General features: G+C 46.5%; 2 protein-coding genes and 1 long non-coding RNA gene across 7 annotated transcripts in view; 1 reads left to right on the forward strand and 2 right to left on the reverse strand.

The window, feature by feature from the left end:
- Positions 1–7,839, reverse strand: part of raver2 (ribonucleoprotein, PTB-binding 2) — a 36,481-nt gene extending 28,642 nt beyond the window's left edge. Inside the window, exons 1-3 of one of the 3 annotated variants that reach the window (XM_057039347.1) lie at positions 7,704–7,839; positions 7,074–7,355; positions 139–205 (exon numbers count right to left, since the gene is read on the reverse strand). In XM_057039347.1, coding sequence (XP_056895327.1) covers positions 139–205; positions 7,074–7,346 — 340 coding nt within the window. In that variant the 5' untranslated portion in view covers positions 7,347–7,355; positions 7,704–7,839. Of the gene's footprint in view, positions 1–138; positions 206–7,073; positions 7,389–7,703 lie in introns of those variants that run through there. The other 2 variants (XM_057039348.1, XM_057039349.1) reach the window with 2 other exon arrangements.
- A 147-nt stretch (positions 7,840–7,986) lies between these two features.
- Positions 7,987–8,918, forward strand: LOC130529294 (uncharacterized). Its single transcript, XR_008951541.1, has 2 exons — positions 7,987–8,072; positions 8,205–8,918. It is a non-coding gene; the product is annotated as an uncharacterized LOC130529294 (long non-coding RNA).
- Positions 8,919–12,526: 3,608 nt separating this feature from the next.
- cachd1 (cache domain containing 1) overlaps positions 12,527–23,261 on the reverse strand; it is a 43,635-nt gene continuing 32,900 nt past the window's right edge. For 2 of the 3 annotated variants that reach the window (XM_057038300.1, XM_057038303.1), the window contains 15 exons: positions 22,291–22,459; positions 22,062–22,204; positions 21,247–21,428; positions 20,998–21,108; positions 19,912–20,034; positions 19,201–19,300; positions 18,965–19,081; positions 18,452–18,612; positions 18,108–18,194; positions 17,752–17,868; positions 17,171–17,322; positions 16,868–17,029; positions 16,371–16,448; positions 16,193–16,294; positions 12,527–15,040 (listed from right to left, as the gene is read on the reverse strand). In XM_057038300.1, the coding sequence (XP_056894280.1) occupies positions 14,796–15,040; positions 16,193–16,294; positions 16,371–16,448; positions 16,868–17,029; positions 17,171–17,322; positions 17,752–17,868; positions 18,108–18,194; positions 18,452–18,612; positions 18,965–19,081; positions 19,201–19,300; positions 19,912–20,034; positions 20,998–21,108; positions 21,247–21,428; positions 22,062–22,204; positions 22,291–22,459 (2,049 nt within the window). In that variant the 3' untranslated portion in view covers positions 12,527–14,795. The remainder of the gene's footprint in view (positions 15,041–16,192; positions 16,295–16,370; positions 16,449–16,867; positions 17,030–17,170; positions 17,323–17,751; positions 17,869–18,107; positions 18,195–18,451; positions 18,613–18,964; positions 19,082–19,200; positions 19,301–19,911; positions 20,035–20,997; positions 21,109–21,246; positions 21,429–22,061; positions 22,205–22,290; positions 22,460–23,261) is intronic. The other variant, XM_057038301.1, reaches the window with a different exon arrangement.

Below are 23,261 nucleotides of genomic sequence, written 5' to 3' on the forward strand. Positions count from 1 at the left end.
CGACCTCCTGTGGAAGAGTTTGTTATCGTGGTGATGGTCTCCAGACCCTGTGGTTGCATTGGCCACTAGCAAGGTTCTTCACAAATAAAAGACACAGTGGTGTGTTTGTGTCAAAGCGTTTGTGTCAAAGTGTTTTACCTGTGCCTTTGTTGCGGTCGACAAAACAGTATTTCAGCTCATATTCCTTTAGGATTTCATGGACTTCCTATAAACAGACAAACACAAGACTCAGTGGTTAAAATCCTGGTTAAAAATCAAGCTTTCATGTATTACTGACATTTAGATAAAAGGTCAGCAAAGCTGACCATCAGCACTTTGTTAAACATCAACAAGTGCACACATTGAAAAAGTTTGAGGCCCAAGACTGTATGGAGACGGTCCAGGCAATGTGGGCAGGACAAGAGCCAAACCTCTCAATCAAGGTTCAGTTACAAGTCCGGATTTATGAGCGACAAAGAGCGATGAACCGATCCCGACCTCTAAGGACTAATGTTGACACAGTAAACTGGCCGCTGCTAGGAGATGTGAGGGCTGAGTCTCAGGGCTACAGATAAGGTTAGTTCTCATTAAGCACAAAAAACCAAAGCTGGTTTAACCAGGAAATCAAGGCTAAAAAGCAACTGCGCAGCAAGAGATCCCCTCGTTGCCACAGGGTGCCTTCACTCAACGACGCTAACCTGTTGATCTTGCAGTCTACGCTTCCCCAATGTATAGATTTACGCCGCTAAAACACCCCGAGAGTCTGAGTCTCTAAAGTTTATGGCAGTGAGAAGGTCACCGGTGTAAAGCAATTACTGTCAAGTACCGTGTGAGCCGGGGTGAAACAGGAAGTCTACGGAACGATGCACATCAGCGAGGAGCTTCACACTCTCTCATTCCTTTTATTCTCAATACTTGAAAAATGTCCCAACCGTGACCTGTGTGTTTGATGGAAGTTCAATCAATCTGTTACGTATCCCCACGACATTTCTGGCAGGACAGGAAGCAGCACCTGATGCAGGTACAATAAGCCCCTTTTTGTATTGTTCCCATTTCATCTCTACTGCGCCTGAGATGTTTTAATATGTGCCTTCATCCCTTTTTCCTTCGCTCTATCCACCACCCAGCCCACTCACACACGTCACGTGTACGCCTGTTTCATCTGCATGTGGGCCCGGCAAGGCCGCCCACGCGGGGTCAACTCCCTCGTCCCTGAAACGCAGAGCAGAGCGAGCTGTGCTCGCTGATGGAGGCAGGGAGAGAAGGAAGGTAGAAGGTGCTTTTATATGGGACTTTTAAGGCCTTTTCAGACCGAGTGTACTCACATTACAGGGGCGCAACGAGGGCCACTTTGCTCAAAGCAGTGAAAAAACCTTCACCAGGGACATAAACGCTGCACGTTGTGTGTGGCTGTCACATTCCATTATAAATGAATTTGTTTAATCTCAGGAGGAGGGTTTTAAAAATGCCCGTCTACTCAATAGTATACTGGTTAACTCATATATTTGTGTATATTCTGATGCAGTCCTTAATGAAAGAGGAAATAATAGCAGCAATATTCATTAAGAAGGTCTATAAAGTGTGTTCCTCAGAGTTGATAGTTGATGTTTGAAGCTCTTGTGAGGCATTAATCCAAAAAGCATATGTGATTATAATAAAAGGCTGCAGGGAATTTAACAACTCTAATGCAATAAGACAACAAAACAGGATTTGGACAAAAGTACATAAGCCTGTTTGGAAGTGTGGGGATTTACCGCCGACTTGAGCCTTGCTTCATCTTGTGGAGCTTCACTTTCCCACCCCCCCACCAGCACCACCACCACCACTTTTGCTTTTTCCCCCACCGCGCGTTCTTTCTTTTCCGCACAGCAGATTTGTGACATTTAAAGCTGCGCTTTCACAAGAAAGGCAAAAACAACACTTTATTCTCTCGCTCCAAAAAAATAACAACATAACAATAGTTTAACAAATAGCTTTTTCTCCCGTTTTTTTGTGGTTAAGAGACAGTTTTCTGCAGATGATTCAAGAGCTGAATGAAGCTGACTTGTTATTCTCTGTCTGAAGGACCTTTAGGAACGTTGGCAGCGTCAAACCCTTTCTGATAGGGCAATTTGCCAGCTGAGCACACCAACACCATTAAAAGATGAATATGTTGCAGGTTGGTTCTTTCAGAAACCATGTTTTAATAATGTTTTACGTGCACAACATCTCGTCCCCTCAAATCCCTCTACGCTCTTTCAACAGCTTCCTAATTAAGAGCGCTAATAGATAAAAGTATTTCCTGAACAGCAGAGGGGCTCTGAAGGAGTGTGGTGATAAAAGAAATGCTCGCAGAATAAACCTACAGACGTACGGCCATTAAGATGTCCTGCCTACAGCCGATTTCAAATGGAAACACACCGTGCGCAGCCTCGTGCGCTGGTGTGTCAACAGCAAACTGCTCTCAGACAATCAACGTTCATCAGGAGAAATTTAATCACAAGGACTGCTAATTAATGGTCACAACCTGCAATACTTGACCTGGACAAGGTCACCAATCCATCATAAGCCACATGCACACACACACACACACACACACACACACACACACACACACACACACACACACCATACATTGATTCATTTGAGGCTATTCACAGTCTCAAATCATGTGACAATATGCAAATTCCAGAGAACTTAAATCTGTTGTTCTGTGGAGAACAGCTCCTTTACTGGCTGTTCGCGGTGTCCCCCAGGTGTTTGTATTGGGTCCACTTCTCTTTAATATCTACCTTGAACCCTCCAGGCTAATTCTTTGTTACCATGGTGAGTTTCACTGATGACACTACCCTCACCTCTTTCGGAAAACCCACATCCCACGTCCTTCCACTTCTCATCGTTCCCACTTCACGCCTCGTTACTATTCAGCAGCATCGCTCCGGGAATTCTGAAGAGCTTTCGCACACATTTGACAATTCAACACGATTTGATTATTCAAATCACACCTCTCTCCTCTTAATGTTTTTATGGTATACAGTTGTTTATAACCTCTTTCTCTACTGAGACAACACTGCAGTGAGGATAGCTGACCCAGATTAGCAATTCTGCCCGACTTCAAATAAAAGGCAGAGTGAGAAGAGAAGGTTTTATCCTCACTTTGAATGGTCTACCTCCGTGTGGCCATCCTTCTGTCTTTATGTCTGTTCTCTTTATCTGCCTTGTTCTTTTTGTTTCGCTTCGGTGAGCGACGCTAAACTGTGATGGAGGAGGTGGGTCCCTGTTCTGCTACACAAACACAAACCTCCGAGTTTACCTGCGGATTGAGGCCATTTCTGCTGTCGTGCATGACCTTTGAACTTTCCCTGGGGTTTTGTTATACATATACATTAAAGTTGACACTTTACTGGGTTATAATCTGTCATCTTTGATGTGCTGCAGCAGAAAAATGACACCACAGACACAAGAGCTCAGAGGCCTCGACGCTTCTCCTGGAAGAAGCATCAACAAGGTGAATCTTACAAAAGCAAATCATCTAGATAAGTAAAAGAAAAGTAAATTGTAGCCAAAATTCAGATACAAAGCAGAAAGCTTCAAAACGGCATCTACATATGCTGAGGTGGACCAACCGAATGAAGACCCAGAAACCCCCAGAACCTTCTGTCCTTGGACGATCTGATGGTGACTGAACGCTGCAGAGAATTACTGAGAGGAGCCGTTTGACAGGAGGGCTTGAAAAGGGAGAAATTCTCTTTGTTTTTCCATAAAGGCTCACAAAAGTGACTTTTATTGCCACTTCTTTTTCTATGACAGAATGACAGTTTCCATTGTTCTCCAGGAGTCTCCTGCAACTGATTTGTCAGCTGCAGCATCATCACCACCACCACCACCAGCATCATCATCATCATCAGGAAGGATGTGCCAAATAAGCAGATGATTGTGGGCGTTTAATGCGACGGAACAAAGGTGGTAGGACATTTATGGGATGTGCGCTGAAGTCACAAAGGGCGAGGGAGGAAGGACGGGAACTCATTAGTCATTTCCTCTGAAGCAGCACCTGAGGTGACCGTAGCTGGATCAGCTCATCTGTCGTGCGCTTGTTGCACATGATTCAGATTTACTAAGAGGAGGGTTACACAGTCATACGTGCACGGTCCTCCACAGTTATCAGAGCACCCTGGTCTGTCAGCTCATTGTAGACAATAACACTTGGACAGAACAGCATCCACCATTACTCATCATTAAAACAATCCAACCCTCCCAGAGCAGCATGTCAATGATGGTACTGGGTCGCGGCTAATTAATGCTAATTAATGCTAATTATGGCCAAATGTTCACGTGGAACTTTGGAATCTGAATGTGTGCAACAAATGTCCACATGTAACATCATGATAAGCAACTATTACGGGCTAAATGTTGTTGGGAGGACAGGTGGAAAAATGGTGACCGTCTGAAGGACAAACAGGCCGACGGTGTGCTTTAAAAACCAGTCCAACACACTTTTTGTATTTGCTTGGTTAAGTCAAATATTAGATTTGATCTATTTCTTTTCGCATCTTTACGACATTCATAAACTCTTAAATGTCTTAAATGAGTAAACTGTTAAAGATCGAGGTTTGGTTGCTCGTTTCCTCCTTGATCTTATTTCAAAAACTAAAATTGGGAACAGTAAGTGATGAAGGTGAGCCAGGCTCTCCAGTCTACACACACACACACACACACACACACAGACACACAGACACACACACACACACACACACAGCATGCAAAGCAGGAGGAGGAAGTGGGAGGAAAGGAAACAGCTTGAGCACACATTTACATGGATTTGTGTTAATGTGTCTACTTGCACAGACGCACACACACACACACACACAGACAAACACACACCATCCGTTAATATAGTGTTCAAGACTTTTAAATATTCTATTGTCAGACATCAAATATAACGCGTTTTCTATAGTGTGACGTGACTTCAGAATGCTGATTCCTGATATTTTTGCTTGTTTGTTTGATCGTGTAGCACTTAAATATTCATATAACTATTGATGGTGGACGTCTCTTTATCGGCCAGGGTGGATGGGTTGTATAGGTGCTGTATAGGTGTTCTAATCTCTGGTTACTGCTCAACTTCTCCCTCTGCTGGGGGTCTGCAGTAAAGGAAAAAACTCCTCCCCCATGTTTCTTTCCTTGGACTTAACTGAAACATGCAAGATGTCAGGTTTGTTTGAGCATCTATCACACTAACGTACAGATGCATTGTGACGCAGTGAGAAGAGGGTGAATTACTACGCCTGGCAGCAGAGGTCTGCCTGCCATTGGGTCTGTGGTCATGTGGGCGGGACCTCATAGACGTCTGCTGACTTCCAGGATTCATTCGCTGAATCCTTACTAACATCACCCAGCCAGCCATCAGCAGGAGGGTCCCCCCTATATGAGCCTGGTCCTGCTCCAGGTTTCTCCCTGTTAAAGGGGAGTTTTCCTTGCCACTTTTGCTTGTTGGGGGTCAGGCTATTGGGATCTGTAAAGCACCTATGGACAATTTGGATTGTAACAGACACTATATAAAGATTGATTGGTTGATTTAAAAGGTCAAAAAGGCTTCAGTCTGGGAGGGAACGCCGAAGGTCCCATCATACGTCCAAAGGATCTTCTTTAATTGTGCTCTACTGTAATCCACGTGCTCTTTCCTTTCCTAGAACCCCCCCTCCCCGTCATCTTTCCCATCCCGCCGCTCCTGGCTGAGACGTCAGCGGGGCCATATATCTGACACAGCACCATCGGCTCCATGCACTCACACATAGGATCCAGAGTGTAATCCAGTTTCCACTAATGGTGTATGAGAGCAATGAAAGGTGGAGACAGCTGAGTGCATCAGACACATGACGAGCACTTTCCCTCATCCTGAACTTTGGTTCCGGGGAAGATGCTGTCCTGTCAACATGTGGATTTTTCTTGATAAGCTACAATGGTTCTGATTATGCTTATTAGTGCTTTCCCCTGATTACTGTTCGTGCAAAGGAGTGAATAAGTGACTTAGAACATGCTGCAAAATGCAAATTGGATCCTTTCAAATTGAATTTTTGATCCAGTCTTCTGAATTATTTGGAAACTGTATCGACTTGATAAAAATCCTCATCTAAAAACAAAAAACACTGAAGCTAGTTTCACTATTGGATTGAGGACTGTGATGTAATTTAATATGTGGAATACTTAAAAACTCCTGTGATGTTTAAACGGCAGAGAAAAAAAGAAAAACGAGTTTTAAAGCATTAATATGGAAGAATTGGTGAAGCATTTTGAGCAGTATTCGCTCGCCATCATCGCTCATCTAAACCAAATGCCCCCCCCCTCTCTCTCTCTCACACACACACACACACACACACACACACACACACACACACACACACACACAGATTTCTGATTCTGATATTTATGCCCTTTCGGTCACATTAAAACAGGAGGACTGAGCAAGATGTTTTCAAGAAATAAGGGGAATCGTGCGTTTTCATTACTTGTAAACATGAAACCTGGTTTCAGGACATTAAACATGACGCCATTTGTAAACAGTGTGGACATAAAAGGGAACTCAGCCTTGAAATGATGATATTAGTGGAGGTTTTCTGTATAATTTTTGTATGAAAATGCACATGATGCCTACAGCTCATGGCTCAGAGGAAAAGGAACTGGTCTTGGTTCAAATGGGCTGGGACGCTTCCTGAACAAACCCCCCAAGCCCCATCGCACCCTCGGATGCAGTAAAGTGCCCCTGCACCTGTGTGTTCACTACTGGTGTGTAAAGGCGGGGTTAAATGCAGAGTTTGAAGCCATTGTCACTAATTAGTGCGCTTATGCAAATAGTTCACATTCTCTACTATTTCTAAATGACAAGTGGCTGCTAAACACGTGTCCATTTAAATTCGAGAACTGTTCGATAAGTTTTTTTAAAAAAAATGTAATTCTAAATTTAAATTAATCTTTTTTTTAATGTCAGCCAACCGCAGAAAAAGTGGTAAGATGCGTGCAAACCAAACCCGACCTTTCCATCTTTCCTTTCCATAAACATCTGCAGCCAAAGTGAAGCCCGCTACTTTTCCTCCAGTTTTCCCAGCACAAACTACCTGGTTGGTGGTGTCGGGGGGCAGGTTCTTGATGAGGATCTTCCTCCTGTTGCTCAGCTCCTGCCGAGTTTTGGCCAACCTCCGCTCGATCTCCTCCGGCTCCAGGTCCGGCAGGTCGCGGAGGCTTATCCCCGAGTCGGAGGGCTGCGCTGCGGCCGCCTCCTCATCTTCTGGCTGCCGACTCTCGGGACTGTCCATCTCCGGGGAAAGTGCGCTCTCCCCGGCCAGAGAAGAGTGAACGCTCGGCGGCTGGATGGAGGAGGCTGCCGCCATCTTGGGTAGCTGCACGGAAAGTGTGTGTGCGTGCGAGTGTGTGTGTGTGCATGTATGTGTGAGAGAGAGCGAGAAAGAGAGAGAGAGAGAGCAGGTGTGGGAGGTATAAAAGTAAGTAAAATAACATAATAACAGCTTAAATCAATAGTTCAGATTACGCATCATCTAAAATAACGCATTGGTTATTATATCAAATATATTTTAACTTCTTCCTTCCCCGTATAATGAAGCATTCCCTCACATTAATACGCGCAACATTTTGATTTGGTTTTGTTTTTAATTGGTACATTTTTCGGCTGAACTGCAAATATCATATTTGATGGGGACAGTTGCGTAAATTGCCAGTTAATGGCTCGCCAGGGTGGAGGTCCACCTCGGGCTCCTGGCGACCCCAACTGTCCGCTGAATGCATTTAAGGTGTCATCCCAGCCAGGTCACAACAAGGGAGGGCTTGTTCCTTATAAATGCAGGAATAGACACCTCGGTTAAATTTAGCAGGAATCTTCAGAGTCTAGACGCTAAAATGAGCAAATATTTATTGTGTGAGCGAGTACTAATAAGGAACTGTTCTCTTAGAGAGGAAGGGCCAGGGGTCTCCACACTGTGGCCTGGCTGTTTGTGGTCATTTGCTTGTCTTTTCAGATGGAAGAAAAAGGTCGTGTTTTATGTAATCTCCAGGTTGTGGGGATCGCAGCGGATCAGCGACACGTCGAGCGTCTGGCAAAGGTTCAGTACATGATTTACAGTGAATAAGTTCTAAATATATACATACAGCCTCAAGCGAAGGGGTACGAGGAGGATTGCTGCTTTATTTTCTTGCTGTCACCCAAATTATCCGAGGCATTCTTTTTGTCACAGAGAGAGAGGGTTCACTGGAAAATATCTGTGAAGCAGCACAGCTTTGCTGTTCCCTGTAATGTGCCCATGAATGGCTGTGTGCCTTCCATCCATTCCACCCAAGTCATCCAGCGAATGCCAAACTAGGAGTGAATCGAGCCGCCCGCCTGCCCACCGTGGGTGGAAATCTGCTCCTGGCAAAAGCAAAGGGAAGAGAGCTCCCCGCCGAGTCCTCACAATGCTTCTGTAGCGTCCTCGGGCCGTCTGAGCCCCTGACAGGGACACACACGCGCCATACCCGCCCTCGGGAGGTGTATTTACACTCTGGTGGGGCCAGAAGCATGTCAGAAGAAACACATCAACCCACTGAAGAAATCTTTAGGATGCCAGGTTGGAAAGGCCAGGAGGAATCATCCTGCCTAATCCAACCTCCTATCTCTCTCTCTCTCCCTCCGTTTCTTTCTCTCTCTCTCTCTCTCTCGCCATCTGTGTGAAGCATTTCTTGGCAGATTGGAGTCCAGACAATGACAGTTGTCAGTGGGTGAAAATGATCTCAACTTGCCAAGTGGCCGAGGCATCACTGCGGAGCGTATATGGACCACTTGAATGACCATTTCAGTCGAGTGTACACGCCTCTCTGGCAGGCACAGGTCGGGGGAAAAGGACTCTATATTTCAAGCAGAATAGCGGACAAAATGTTATTTTATTTATAAATCAAATAGCCTCATCCATCAATTTGAGTCTTCTTATTTCATGTTGCAGGCAACCAAAGACTTATTTGTGCACGCAGCTGAACTAATGACAGCCTGACAGATTTTAGCCCAAAAGCTCCCAATAAATCAATTTTAGCTGATCCGATCCTGGAATTCCGAATGGAGACATTATTACTATTTTGATTAGTCATTAATATTGAATGATTTATTGGTGTTTTGAAAGCAAAAGAAAAAGATCTGTTTATTTACTGTTCTGGATACCAAGAAAATAAGAAATGTGAGCTGATGTCATTGAAAAAAACCTTTGAGAGCCGATGGCAGCCAGAACTGCTCGACTGGAGCTTAAATTACCAGTGAGTGTCAGTAACGGGGGCACGGCGACACCTGTCAGCTGGGGAGGGTTGGTGAAAAAGCCCACAAAATGAAAACTCCACAAACACGGAGGGAGCGGTGGAGGCGCGACACCCGAGAGCACGGCAGCACAACTGTCACTATGGTTTCACCAGGTGGCTGCTGGAGAGGTGGGAGAGAGTCCTGCGGAGAGCCAGTCACAGTCAGGTTAACAACCAGGATGTCATGTAGAGGAAAAGGACCCTGCAGCATTTACATTTCATTTTAAAAAATAATAATAAAAGTCTTTTACTTTACATTTAAATGTCCAGAGTTTAACAGTTCAGACTTCTGATGAGAGGACCTCAAGAGACAATTAGAAATTTGGAAAAGTTTTTAAAAGATTAAGTCATTGATTTCACCCTCACTAAGGAATTTTAGTTTAATAGTTCTAATCTGCCTCATCCCCACAGGCCTTTTACACAGTATTGATCCCAAAGGAAAGTTCAAGTTTCCGGAGGCATCTGCAGGTAGAGGGTAAAGAACACAAGCGTATAAGAATATCACCAGCTAAGACTAATAAAAAGCATCACTGGAAAAGAATACTTGCAATTTAAGATGCACTAATCACTTAATTTTCAAATAAACGTCTCCAGATGGATCCAAAATGATCTGAGGCCTAATTAGACACGATTAAGGAAGCCCCATTTACAGTAATATGACGATAACGACGACATCCTCGCTCCATCCTCCCCCAGCAGGAAGTATTTCAGTCAAACCTGTTTGGACCAGCTTCCTGAGGAGATGAGGAGGCGGCGGTGCAACAGCACGAGGTCACTTTCATTTTCTGTTCCATCTCCAGCAGCAACACAGACGACACGGCTGCCTGGGTACAACAGAATGGAAACGTGGGGCCGCAGGGAGAAGAGAAGTCAGGGATTGAGCTGCAGCCTCTGCAAGAGTTGCTGCGCGGCGACAGCCTGGGGGACATGAATCACTGAACAGCGGCGTTCTGAACAGACAGCCACACTTGCTTGTCACATGCACGGTTGGATTCTGTAGAGATGCAGGCATCATCCCACTGGGTGCTAAACAATGTTTCTGAGAGAGGACAGTTAATTTGTACCCTCGGTCCCCGAGGCCGACAGAAGCCGGCGCCATATTATTACACGCCTAATACACACATACATTAACTCAACAAGTCAAACTCAGGTCACCCACACACAGTTAACAGTGGTTCCAAGGTGCATTGTGAGGTCAAAGCCCATCAAACGCAGCTCCGCTCGACAACCCAAAACAAGGACAGATGCTAGTCCCTCGCTATCAAAAACAGTGATTGGCAGCCCTGTGGAGGGGGTGGGAGTAGGAAAGGGAAGAAAGCAGGGAAATGATGGAGAGTGCGCGGGCGTGGGTGGGCAGAATGGCTGAGCGGGCATGGCAGGCACCTGGGACGAGCTCGGTAGGCGGAAGAATAGGAGGTGGGGGGGGTTTGGGTGAGCTCCTGAGGGCAAAGTGGTTCTGTGCACGGGAGTCAGGGCTGAGCGTATCCATGCTGGGTAATTGTGTGGTGCCATCACGGATGCATCGCTCTACCGACGTGTCAGCAACACAAAATAGGCTCCTCACATGAGTTCGCTGCCATAAATGATCAGACGTTCAAATATGTGGCTTTTCCTCACTCGCCGTGGCAGCAGAGAGGAGAGCAGGAGGCCGGTGACCTACTAAAAATGGCTGACCGCAACCCACCGGGACAGTTTCTACAGGAGTCCTCTGTCCAATCCGTGCCCTAATTACTGTGGCCATGAGCGCACGTCTTCACCAGAGGCCTCTTTTATGTGGTCAGCAAATTAATATGTGATGAGAATGTTGCATCTATTTTAATATCTCCGGTTTCCAAACTGCACATCTAGAAGCCCAACCAGTGTTTGAAGGTTTAAAATGAATTAAAATGATATAATTAAAGACATTACTGCTGGATTTTACAGCTATTTCAAGGAAGATGGGAGTAAAGTAGCTACGGCATAATTGAGCAGCTTTGCCTCATCATACGTGAGGTTTTATCCTGCTCTGCCCCTCTTGTGTAGCTGAAGCTTTACCTCCCATCTCGGGGTCCAACCACACATTGCACCCCATAGAATTTCTACACTGAAGTATCTCAGACAAGGACAAAGACAGATAATTTAACAAGGCAAAGAATCAGATCGGTTTCAAACTTCATTATTCCCAAACTACGGTTTTTCATTTGTCACACAGACGTAAATAATACTAAGTGATTTCATTGTTTAGCATTGTTTGGCCAACTAGCACAAACATGCTGCTAGCGCACGTCTGCAATTGGCAGAGACTTGGACACTGAGCCCAGTGTCCTAATTTATTCTTTTTCTTCCCCCATCTTACATCGGGATAAACACTTTGCATTGCGAAAGGTGTTATGCAAATAAAGTTTGAAGATCAGACGAAGGCTTGAAAGCACTTTGACTGATCTTCTGTTTGCAGTCTTCAAAGACTCCAGGTGTTCCTTCCAACTGTAAAATACATTTGTGCTAAAATGCTGTTTGATAGAACCGTTTGTTGCTGGAACAGATGGCCGCTGGATCAGATAATCTTATTAAAATTGATTCCAATGTGTGTTTTAGCCTCTTATCTGGTGGAAGGCTGACACCTTTGAGACGATGGCCACGGTTTGATGGTGCGTTCAGACATGCTGCGTGTTAGAGCAGAGAAGAAACACCTCTGCGGGCTCAAGCACAGGTTTGATGGTGTCTACATTTAGTGAACATCCCAGTCCCGTCTCTCCATCTGTGCTCACTGGCACCAAACTCTCTCCACACAGAACGTCATGAATAACTCAGATCTGCCTCGACAACACTTCAGTCACCATTTCTCAATTTATAACTGAAGCAGAGTCCAACTCAGGATCGGAGGATGTTCCTATTGACAAAAGACATATTGGGTCAGACGCTATTCTGGAGTGAAACAGCAGCAGGGTTGAAGTCACTACTAAACAAGGCCAGAACGCCCCTGAAGAGCAGCTTTTTCTGGCACGATAAATGTACCTGTGTGGAGCAGAGAGGAAGAGGAGGAAGAAGAGTTACCTTCTGTAATGTCGGGACAAGGACAGCAGCTCGTAAGAGCAGAGATAGACCAGGAGGAAGCTTCACCTGCATCAAGGATCAAAAAGCTGAAGCGACACAACAGGCGAGATATAAAAATCACATTTTAAGCCAAACAGTAACAGGGTCTCGGTCGCCGTGGCTCATTAAGCTAATGCTAATGGAATTAACAAAACAACCACGCAGCTTTTAAGTGTAAAATGGACTTTATCACATTCACATTGCAATAAATTTCAATTTGATAACTTTATATGATACATGGGGTGGGGGTACATGTTCCTTCAGTACATTTTGACTCACTTCTGTACACACACACACACACACACACACACACATTTGCACGACAGTAAATACTGTTTTTAAAGTTCTACACAGAAATGCTTGCAACTAGTGGAGGAAAGGTGCCCCACAAAGCATTTCAATGCTACAAGACTGCTTTGATGTGTCGTGGGTAATAAAAAAAAGAAGGAAATTTCCTTTCAACAGCAAAAGATCTTTTGGCCCAAACATGTTTCTGGAACTTGAGGGAATCCCCAACAGAGCTGTTAGAGCAGCACTCTGAAGGTCACCGACGTCCGGTGTGTTTAAAATGGCTGCTTTATCACAGGTGGCAGGATTATTTGACAGATTCGTAGCTCTCAAATACGCTGATGATCTGATATTATTAGAATAGTAAAAATTGCAGCAATAGACCTGGATCGGTATGCTAGGTCCCGAGTGCACGGGAACCGGGTTTCGGCCTGTGAGGAGAGTCACCAATATCTTAGTTTGCAAATAAAAGTTTGTTCACAGAGAAATAAAACCCAGAAAAATTCTGAAACATTAAAAAAAATTCTAAGTACTGAATTCCATCCAATATGGACCTAAAGGAAAACAAAAACATAAAAAAAACACAACCATAAACATCCAAGGCGTCAGATATTTATAGCGAGACACCATGAACAGCTAAAAAAACCAAAACACGTGAGCATCATTTGGAGAGTACATCCTTTCTTACCGACATTAAAAATATGGAGCGCACGGAACAATAGTAGCTATTTGAGCTCGTATCTACGCTTGATTTGACCCGACGGATTGGCAGACGGGCCGAGCGACTCTTCATCAGGATAAAAATAAGTGGATTTCTTAGTAATAATCATCTCACCTGTAGTTCTCTAAAGCTATACGAGGAAACAAATACAATAATGCATGGCTGAAGATTTTCGGGTGGCCAGTCGTTCTTTTTTCACATTCTCTCTCTCTCTCACACTCACACACACACACACACACACACACACACACACTGCTAAAACCAGAGATGTTTCATATAAAAGACATTTTGAGTGGTTAATCACAAAGGAGCTGGGTGTGAGAGAGCAGCAGCAGCACCAGGCCCACTCCCTCTTGGTGAGGGACCACCATCAGTGAGCTCCTGCAGCACATCCAACATAGGTACACGGTGCACCGGAGAGCAGCCGGCCATCAGTTCTTCCTTCTGAATCCTAGCCAGCCTCCTCCCTGCATGTGCTGAGGTGATTCTCAGTGTTTCTGTACAGTAAATATGAGCCGTTCGCTGCTCCAGGCCGCTCTGACAGGAGGTACAGTAAATAAAGCTCGTCGTTCTGTTGGTTTTAAAGTACCTGAATGCTTAAGGAGCTCATCTGATTTAGGTCTTCGTTTATTCTCCTCCATAAATGATTTGCCCTTGATGGAGGGCAAAAGCTCATTAAAGGCTTCTGGTACTGAAACACAATCTAAAAAGAAAGAAAATGGGCAGTAAAATGAGCCGTTGACCAAGCTTCAGAGATCCTCGGTGTTGGCTTCAGACCACCCACGTTAAAACAACGAGCCGAGTCCGATCGGCAACTGTCCTCCCGACTACTTCCTGCTCATGTTAGTGGCTGAGAAAAATCTGAAATAAATAGTAGAAATAAAACCTGTCCCTTCTCTTATTTCGGAGATTGTTTTAGATTTTCTTGAATATCCAAATATCTTCCCAAATGGTACCGCGTCAATCTGGAGGAAACCATCGGTGGAGCGTCGATCTGGACAACCAAGGAGAGCAAAGCTGAAGAATCCATGATGAGATCCAAAAGACATCCCAGGCTGAAGTCAGACAACCTCGCAGTGGTCTCTGTGGAACTCCAGACCTGATAGTTTATCCTCCTGGTTCGATGAAGTGTTGACATGAGGCATGTGTCCCCCCTCGGGGACTCCAGCTAACGTTTATGTGCTCAGAAAGTGTTTTAATGAACTCCCTGCTTTGCTGTGTGCCCGCGCAGAGATTCAGATGCCAAAAACTACCCAGAAAATAAACCATCCAGCTAAAACCCACCTAAACATCCATCCCATCATGGAGTCCAGGAGCATGTCCATCCATCCATCCATCCCTCTGTCCTCCATCAGTGCTGTTTAATCCAGCACAAATCTGTTAAAAATAGGCTTTAATTCACAGAGTTCCATCTCTGGGAGGAGGATCAGCACTCGGCATCCACGCTGTGGACGGTGACGGCGGCCTGAAGGTGGTGTGTGTGCAGGGGGTGGTGGTGTGTGTGCGTGTGTCTGTAGGGGTGAAATTTGTGGCTGAGCAACGCCGCCGTCTGAGGGGGCGTGTCCAGGTCCAGGTCGTCGTCATGGTTTCCCACGTCGACCCCGGCGGAGAGCGGGTCGTTGTTCCCGGGCGGATTCTCGCTGTCCTCCTGCGGACTCATGGTGCTGTAACCTGGACACAGAACACACACGGCACAGACGGGATCAGAGGCGTCGGGTCCCAATTCCAGCAAAATGATCCGACTCTGATCCGGGAACATTTGGATAAATCCCCCCCACAGCCAGTTTAGTTTAGAGGAAGTGATGTAATAAATAAATGATGCGGAGTCCTAAATGTTCACGTGAAGACACATTTACAATGTTGATGAAAGCATGTTCCGATTTCATAAGAACATTGAATATTTATGACCATCTTCCTGAACATCTTGAACATACATGTAGCCTGAGGAGACGGTAGCAGGAGCCAACATGGCGGCCCGGATACGCGGAGAGACGCAGTGGGAAGGCAGCTTTAAGCTCTCCCTGAGGAATGGGATTACTGGGTCGGAGGGAAACAACACACTGAACTTCCACCGATCCATATAGGACGATGACAGGAAGTGGAACGTTTATACTGACAGATTTACCTCCAGCCGTTCCTGGGGAGGGTTTTAAGCTGAGTGGCTGGGAAAGATGATCTAACAGCCACAAAACATTACAGGAAAAAGCTTTTTCATTGTCCCTGACTTTAAAACAACTAGCAAATCAGACCATTAATGCCTGTAAATTAAAATTAGCTCAGGTTTTGCTCATCTACAGCACATATTTGATCTGCTGAGAGCCAACGTTCACCAGCTTGTGCGAAGGCACCGCGCGACCAGTGTTTGGTTTGATGGCCTCTAGTTTGAAAGTGCGTCAGAGAGCTGCAGGTGCTGCTGGAGCGCGGTTATGTATTTTATCACGCCGGCCTTCACACGTCTTTCTCCTCAGCTGTCCAGCTCCCCATCCAGCCCCGGCCCACTCTCCTCTCTCTATTCGCTCACCGCTTACGCAACTCTTATTGAAAACACTCATTGCCAGGAAGTGGAGTGATGCGATATGTAGGCGGTAAAAGGCTGCGTGGATGAAAGTGTCCGTCCACGCTCGCAGCGCTTCAGACTTTAAGCTCCACAAACAGGGGCGAGCGCCACACACGGGCCAGAATAAAGAGCCTGGGACGTGATCGAACGACACAGGAAGTGGAAAAACAGTGGAAAACACACAACCGTCGACCTCTCGGTCAGTCGTGACACAACTGCTGCTTAGGAAGTGGATAGTTTTGGTGCTTTTATTTGACAGTTCTTACCGTGGTCGCTCTCCGTCCCGGACCGTCCCCAGTACCGCCGCCTCCGCTCAGGCGTGTGCGTGTGCCGCTCGATCACCGCAGCGATGAAGCGCGTGTTGCTGACTGGACGTGGGCAGAAAACAGCGGCGTTTACAGCCGATCAACCGACAGCGCGCCGTCTAATCCAAGCTGTACTCACTGATTCCTCGGTCCTCGTGGCTGTCCTCATCCCGCTCGTCTCTCTCATTATCCAGGTTTGACATTCGCACTGACATTTCTGAAGCAGCGCCAGGATAATGGGAACAAGAAAGAAAATGAAACATGGAGGCCACGGCTGTTCCAACAGCATTTCACACGCTTTTTTTGGGTTGTGTCAGTCATGCTGAGGAACAGCAGGAAGGTAAGGATCTCGCTTTGCTAATTGTTCCACTTGAGAACTGCTTGACATTTACAGAAAATGTCTGCATGTGAAACCGGGAAGTTCAACACCAGCAACTTTATAGAGGTTCAATATTACAATGTCTTTACACACATGTTGATGGATGTGATCAAAACTGGTGGTTCTTTATCATCAGGAGAGCTGTAGAACACCTAATGATGCCGTTTTACTGCAGCAGGTTGCGTTTCTAATGAGCAGATTTGGCTACAAACATCACCTTTAAGTTAAAAAGCAAAGACGGCCACGCTCAGACCCACCCTGTGCTGCCAGCGGCGACATGTGCTGGTGAGATCGTCTGTGTATTTGGTGTCTGTAGGCGTAAACAGCCAGCACCAACACCATGATGCATCCCATGATGCCCCCGGCCACTGGACCCACGGGGGCGCTCTTGATCATGTTTAAAGATGCTACCTCCTCATCTGGAGAGTGGACAGAGCATAGAGAGAAGGACATTGAAAGGGCAACATCCAACAAGTCAACATGAAGACGCTCCTCTCCTCCAGACCATAATCCATCACTTCAACAGTTGGGTTCCTTCTCCTGGGCTGGAGTCCACTCACCCATCAGTCCCAGGCCGTCTGCATAGGGGCTCTTTGCACCCACGATGCCCCCAAAACACTCTTTCTGCAGGGCGCAGTATGGCTTGTCCAGGTGAGTCTTGCCGTCACTGTCGACTGTGCACCACTCGCAGTCCAGCACACCGAAACAATCACTGGAACACCACAATTGAGGAATTAGAAATAGGAATAAAACTTTTAATCGGCTTTTAATCATTACGACGTTATTTTATTAAGGTTTCCTAATTGTTTGCTTTCATGTGTTATCGTGACGCATTCATTAGTTTCTTGAAAAGCACATTTGAACGCACCATTGACACCCACTGGGGGGCGCTGTTTCACTAGCGTCACTTGATTCACGATAGATCCACATTAATGCGAAGAAACGTGTGGAAGAATTGAGCACAATTCCAAGTAACTTGCACCTTGTAGTATTTGAGAATGCCAGTTTGCTAATTTAGCTCTAATCCTTCCTCCGACTGGTTAATTTGAAACACGTATGTGGCACCGCTCTACATTAATCAACTACAGATTCAACTTTGACTCATGCAGATATACTAAACAGCTATCGTTTAAGTCGTTACCTGCTGGTGAATCTTTGGCTGCAGCGGGTATTGATACACTGGGGCAGGGTGTCCTGCAGAGTGGAATCGATCACATTTAGACTGATGGGCTCCTGGTGGACTTCACAGCTCGGATTCCTGCAGCAAACAAATGGGAGCAGAAACTATTACATCAAATGCACAGAACGGGCCCTCTGATAGAGCTCCATCAGAGAGACAGCGCACGCCGGATGTGGGTCAATGCTAACGTTACTACACTTCTGTTCTGGTGAGCCGCCCACACAAACGTATGAGAAAGAAAGCATAAAGTCCTTTTATTCAAACTGTGTTCATGCCATGAAGCAGTGAATTTAAATGCTGCGTAGACCTGCACCCACCTGTTCTCTGCGTTGGTGAGGTTGCCAGTACACTCATTGACCTCTAGGGGGCACTCACACGGGCATTCACATTCATTCTGCTCCATTCTGTGGAAGAAAATACAAAACAGTTCATCTCGAAAGTCTTCCATCAGACAGTTTATGGAAATCCTTTTGACAAACATCACAGAGGATTCCAGAGAAAAATGGCAGAAAACCTTTTAAATCCAGATTTTCAACATGCAATGACCAATTAGCAGAGCTTTCCCGACAAAAGGATCGTCTGTAACTGGTTTTTGTTCCGATAAGACATCTGTATCATACTGACAGAAACAGAGACCGTATTGAGAGTCTGAAGGAGGAACCTGTGACAGTTGAGACACAGCCGGTCCACCGTGCTGCAGGCGCAGAACGCCAGAGAGTCGCACGTCTCGTTGACGATGCCGGCAAAGGCGTTGGTGCCGGGAATACGGGTCAGTCGATATTTAGAACAATGGCTCCCATGAACTAGGTTGGTTAGATCCCCCTAAAAGAGAAACATACAGCCTCAGCGAAGCATTTGTAAATTTAAAGGAAATTACATGAACAGCCTGACTAATATGGAAAGAGACATGTGACTCTAAAATAATATATCCTTTTATACTCACATTCACATTTTATTTAAAAATTGTATGGACAAAAACATGTTGCATTTTAAATTTGGTACATTAGAATTTAAACACTAAAGTTTACAATGAGTCTTTCGCAATCTAACGTTGCAACACCTAAGGTGTCCACAAGATGGCGGCGCTACACATCACATATTCATATATTTTGTTTGACGCGTTGAAAAGTGCCTAAAAATGGACAGTAATGGCCTCAATTTGTTCGACTCTCACCATTATGCTGGTGTTAAACTTGTAGAAACGCTGCACGGTGCGATCGCTGAAGCTGTTACACAGGTTTTTCTTCACAAAGTTGGGATGGTTCAGGATGTCATTGGCCACCAGCGGCTCCTGTCAATAAAATTGAAGAGAAGGTGGAGAAGATGAGGGGAAAAGAGAAAAACCTAACCATTGAAAGGAATATTTAAGGTGTGTATATTTGTGTGAGATAGTGGCAATCGATTGTTTACCTTGTGTGTGATGTGCTGTTGCTCTGCAGGGGCGTGACCTTTGGGGTCAATGAGAGTGGGGTGAGCCACCAGGTAGCCTCTGTCCTCCATTATGAAGCACCTGGGATGGACATTAATCAATTAAAATTAAGATAGCAAAATCATGACATCAACTATTGAGGCTGATGGAGCTTTTGAAGTATGTTGTTTTTCTTCTCATTTGGTCTCATTTATCTACTAATTTCAGTCTTTTTTTCCACCATTTTCATCAAATATTTTATCGAATTTCGGCCTGCTGAACATTGCTCATTATATGCTTTTTTAAAAAATCAAACTTTGAAACGGTTGTGCCGAACAGAGCTCCTTTTATGGGGCTAATCCTGATTTATATGGCTGCTGAACACCGACAGAGAGCAGAAGAGAAAGAGGGAAAGAATTTGGAACTATGAGAGAAGAGGGAGGACAAAAGATATGTGGGGGGGCATAAAGCTGGGGAAGGTATGCGGACTGAGACAACAACAGCGCCACATCCCCAGCTGGAATGCTGTGATAATCAGCTTATCTCTCCTTCCCTCTTTCCCTTTTTTCTTCTCATCACTCTGCAAGTTTAGTTCCTGCTCAGCAAAACCTTTTCTTTTTAAGCCAAAAGAATCAGAAACCAGAAACTGATAACAGGGAGATGGCACGATGTGCAGCAGAGACGCAGACCGGCCAAATCCTCCCAGTTCCTACCTTATCTTGTTGCCCTTGTCCTGGTTGCAGATGGGGAGCAGATCCAGCAGAACCTTGTAAAAGTAGCGCAGAGTGAAGTCGATACCCATCACGGCCACGGCATAACCAGGAGCCATCTGTGAGCTGCAAACAGAGGGAGAAATGGCTCCTGTTAGAGGGGAAACCTGAACTTTCCTGCTGCCAACTGTATGATCTGCTGAATGCTGAGCTAGCATTAGCATTAGCCACAACAACTGAAACGCGACTCTGAACTGTCCATGCATCAAACACTTGTACGCAGTGTTTATAATCTACCTTCACATGCACGACAGCCAACGGGCGTGCTTTATCCTTCCCTACAGTGTTTTGGCATCAACAGCCTAATCGCAGCTGGAGTTACGCACTTCTGAAAGCCTCCGAATCCAACGGGCCGCCTCGGAAAACAGCCCAGCCAAAACACAAAGGTGCAACAGCCAAGAGCTGAGGGAAGTGGTTGGAGTGGCTCGCCTGCGGCTGCTTTGGAACACTTTGAGATAGCTGAAGCCAGATTAGACTGGGAGGGGGGGGGGGGGGGCACCCAGTCACTTGTGACTCAACCCTGAAGCCAAAAAAAGGTCAACCGTCTACTTCAGCTTACCTCTAATTATCTCACATCTTAGAAGATCACATGTTCTGCTAACATGACCTCCAGGGTGGTAAAAATAGAGAAACACAAAACACTATTGGCTAAAGCTTTAGTTAAACGACGGCGAGGTTCAGAATCACCAAGTTTGATACTTTGACATCGAGTCTCTGACTGTTTGATCCATTTGGAGCTGAACAGAGTTTCCAATGTGGCCAGAAAAAAGAAAATCAGCTCAGATGTGACGCCAGAGGGATCGTAGATTTATGTTTACTTCCCGGGTTGTGTTTAGCGTTGGATCAGCCAGCCGTGTGATGACGTGGAACAAAATATGAACCCAATTTAGCTCCCAAAAACATCCAAAAGTTGAACTTAAATGCACCTAGAAAATCTTTGCTAGCATATGCTGCTGCGAGCTGTGGTGCGACGTTCGGATCCCGCCTACGCACTGAACTGCATAAGCGACGAGCCCTTCGTGCTCTCACCTGGAGGCGTGAATGGTGTGACTGATGGTGACGACGTAACCAGCCCCGCCCACATCCAGGTACGGCCCCGTGAAGGTGATGAGGCCGGGGTTAGCCACAGCATGCTGGTACCTACGAGAGATGCCCGGATGAATCAGGACAGCGATGCGACCGGAAACGCCCGCAGCCGACCCCAAACCCTCTCATGCCACCACACGCGTGCTCGTGCACCCTCGCGGCTCCTTGCCTCCCGCCCCTCACCGGCCTCACCATTGTCTTCGGGTCGGGTCGAAGGCTTTGTCCATCAGGGATCCCGGGTAAATCCGCAGCACCCCGCTGGGCGTTGCTATGTAACGGCGCACAATGTAGCAGTTGAGGCTACTCATTTCCATTAGCGTCATCCACTCATCCGTGACATGACTGGTCGCCATAACCTCGTTCCTGACAGACGACTGCAGAGGGCAGCGGAGGAAGAGGGAGAGGAGAGGAAGGTGGAGAAGCTTTTTAAGGTGGGTGGCGACTTAAGAATGCGGTCGTCAACAAAAACAGACTTTTTCAGACAAACTGTAACTTGAATTTAGTTTAGACGGAAGCGTCTGATGACGACTGCGACATTAAGATAGGCTCATTCATCGGGGATTCGTTTAAAAAAGGAGCTAATGAGGAAAAGAGGAGCACAAATATCACATCCCTCAGCCTCAAACCTCTGATGAGGTCATGGCGGGGGTCCTTTAGAGTAGCCTGGGAATCAGATTTTAAGCTCCCCCCCAGGACAGGAATGTAGCCAGAGTGCCAAAACCACATGGGGTTTGTCTCTTTCTTAAAGATGCAGTGAAGAGTTTCATTTAAAACATTTTCCATTTTGACAGGATGAGCTGACAGAAGCAGAAAATGATTCTCTTTTTGCACATTTTACAGTTTTATTTCGCAACCCATCACATTTCCAGCGGAATTTCAATACTTCACTTCCTGTTATTCCCAGAAATCTGACGGGAACTTGTCAGAACGGCGGTTTTACCCTTTTAACCCCCCTGAATATTAACGCCACCGCATCGGCGCCGTGGTTTCGGCTCAGGTGTCGGTACCTTGAGTCCTGGGTTGGCGATGAGCCTGGTGTTGTCGCTCAGGTAGGCGGTGTAGTGCTCCACCATCCGCTTCGTCTCGGGCTGGCTGAGGTGCTCGTAAGGAGAGGAGAAGCTGCCGGCCGCCAGCATCACCGTGGGAGATTCTGAGATGAAAACGGGAACCGGAGAGAGTCAAACGCCAGCGCGCGTCTGCGGGACGAGCCCGGGGGGGGAGGGGCGGCCATCTTACCGACTGTTGCGAGCTGCTTAAAGTGCAGGCAGGAGCTGGGCTGGCCCAGCAGGTCCAAGCGGTGGTACAGGAGCTTGGAGCTGGGAGCCGTGTTCAGGTTCTTCAGCTGCTTCACCGGGATCTCCGGCTGCACGTACACGATGCAGAGGATGAAGGACGTGTCCTGGACCTGAGGGGACAGAGCGGCAGCTGAGTCCAAACGTTCGCCGCCCTCACGGATCTCGATCTATTATCCGTAATCTGGGGAACAATGGGAAACCATCCTGCGACACGGAGGCTGCAGCAGCTGGGAAATGCCGATGATTGTGGAGATTACGCCGCGAATGCGACGGCTTCACACAAACAGGGAGCCAGGGAGGCCGTGACATCACACACACACACACACACACACACCCGTCACTCTTAGCGAGCGTCTCGTGAGGGAGCATTTGTCTGCTTAAACAGCTGCTTCCACGTCGTGGCCTCCACATGAGGCGAGCAGGCCCAAATGAACCACTCCAACAAGAACCCAACGACAGGTTGTGGTTCGATGAGCCTTATTCTGGATCCATCGAGTCCGGAATGGGACTCGGGATCTCATTCGAGGTCAGTTTGACGGCTCTGGAGGTTTCAGCAGCTCGACACGTGTCCGACGTGACACGCTCGGACCCAAGGCCGCACTTGAAAGAAGAGTTAAAGGTCAGAATCCTTTGAAGGAGAGAGAAAATGTCGGAATTAAGTGTGATATTTTCCCTCCTGCCAAATGTCTAAATGTCAGCAGGCAAACAAAGGCCGGGTGTGATGATTCTGCCGCTCCGCTGCCATTTATACCTCACACACACACGACGCCCAGACCGGGTTCTGGGCCGTTTGGGCTTCATCCCACCATCTAACAGGGGAAGGTGCGCCACTGCTGGAAATGTGGGAGCAGAGACCACGGAGCTCCTCCGGAGGGGGGGCTCACATGGGAACGCTCTCCCCCTTCACGGCTG

This window comes from Takifugu flavidus, chromosome 7 (genome assembly GCF_003711565.1).
Source record: "Takifugu flavidus isolate HTHZ2018 chromosome 7, ASM371156v2, whole genome shotgun sequence".
NCBI classification, from domain to species: Eukaryota; Metazoa; Chordata; class Actinopteri; order Tetraodontiformes; family Tetraodontidae; genus Takifugu; species Takifugu flavidus.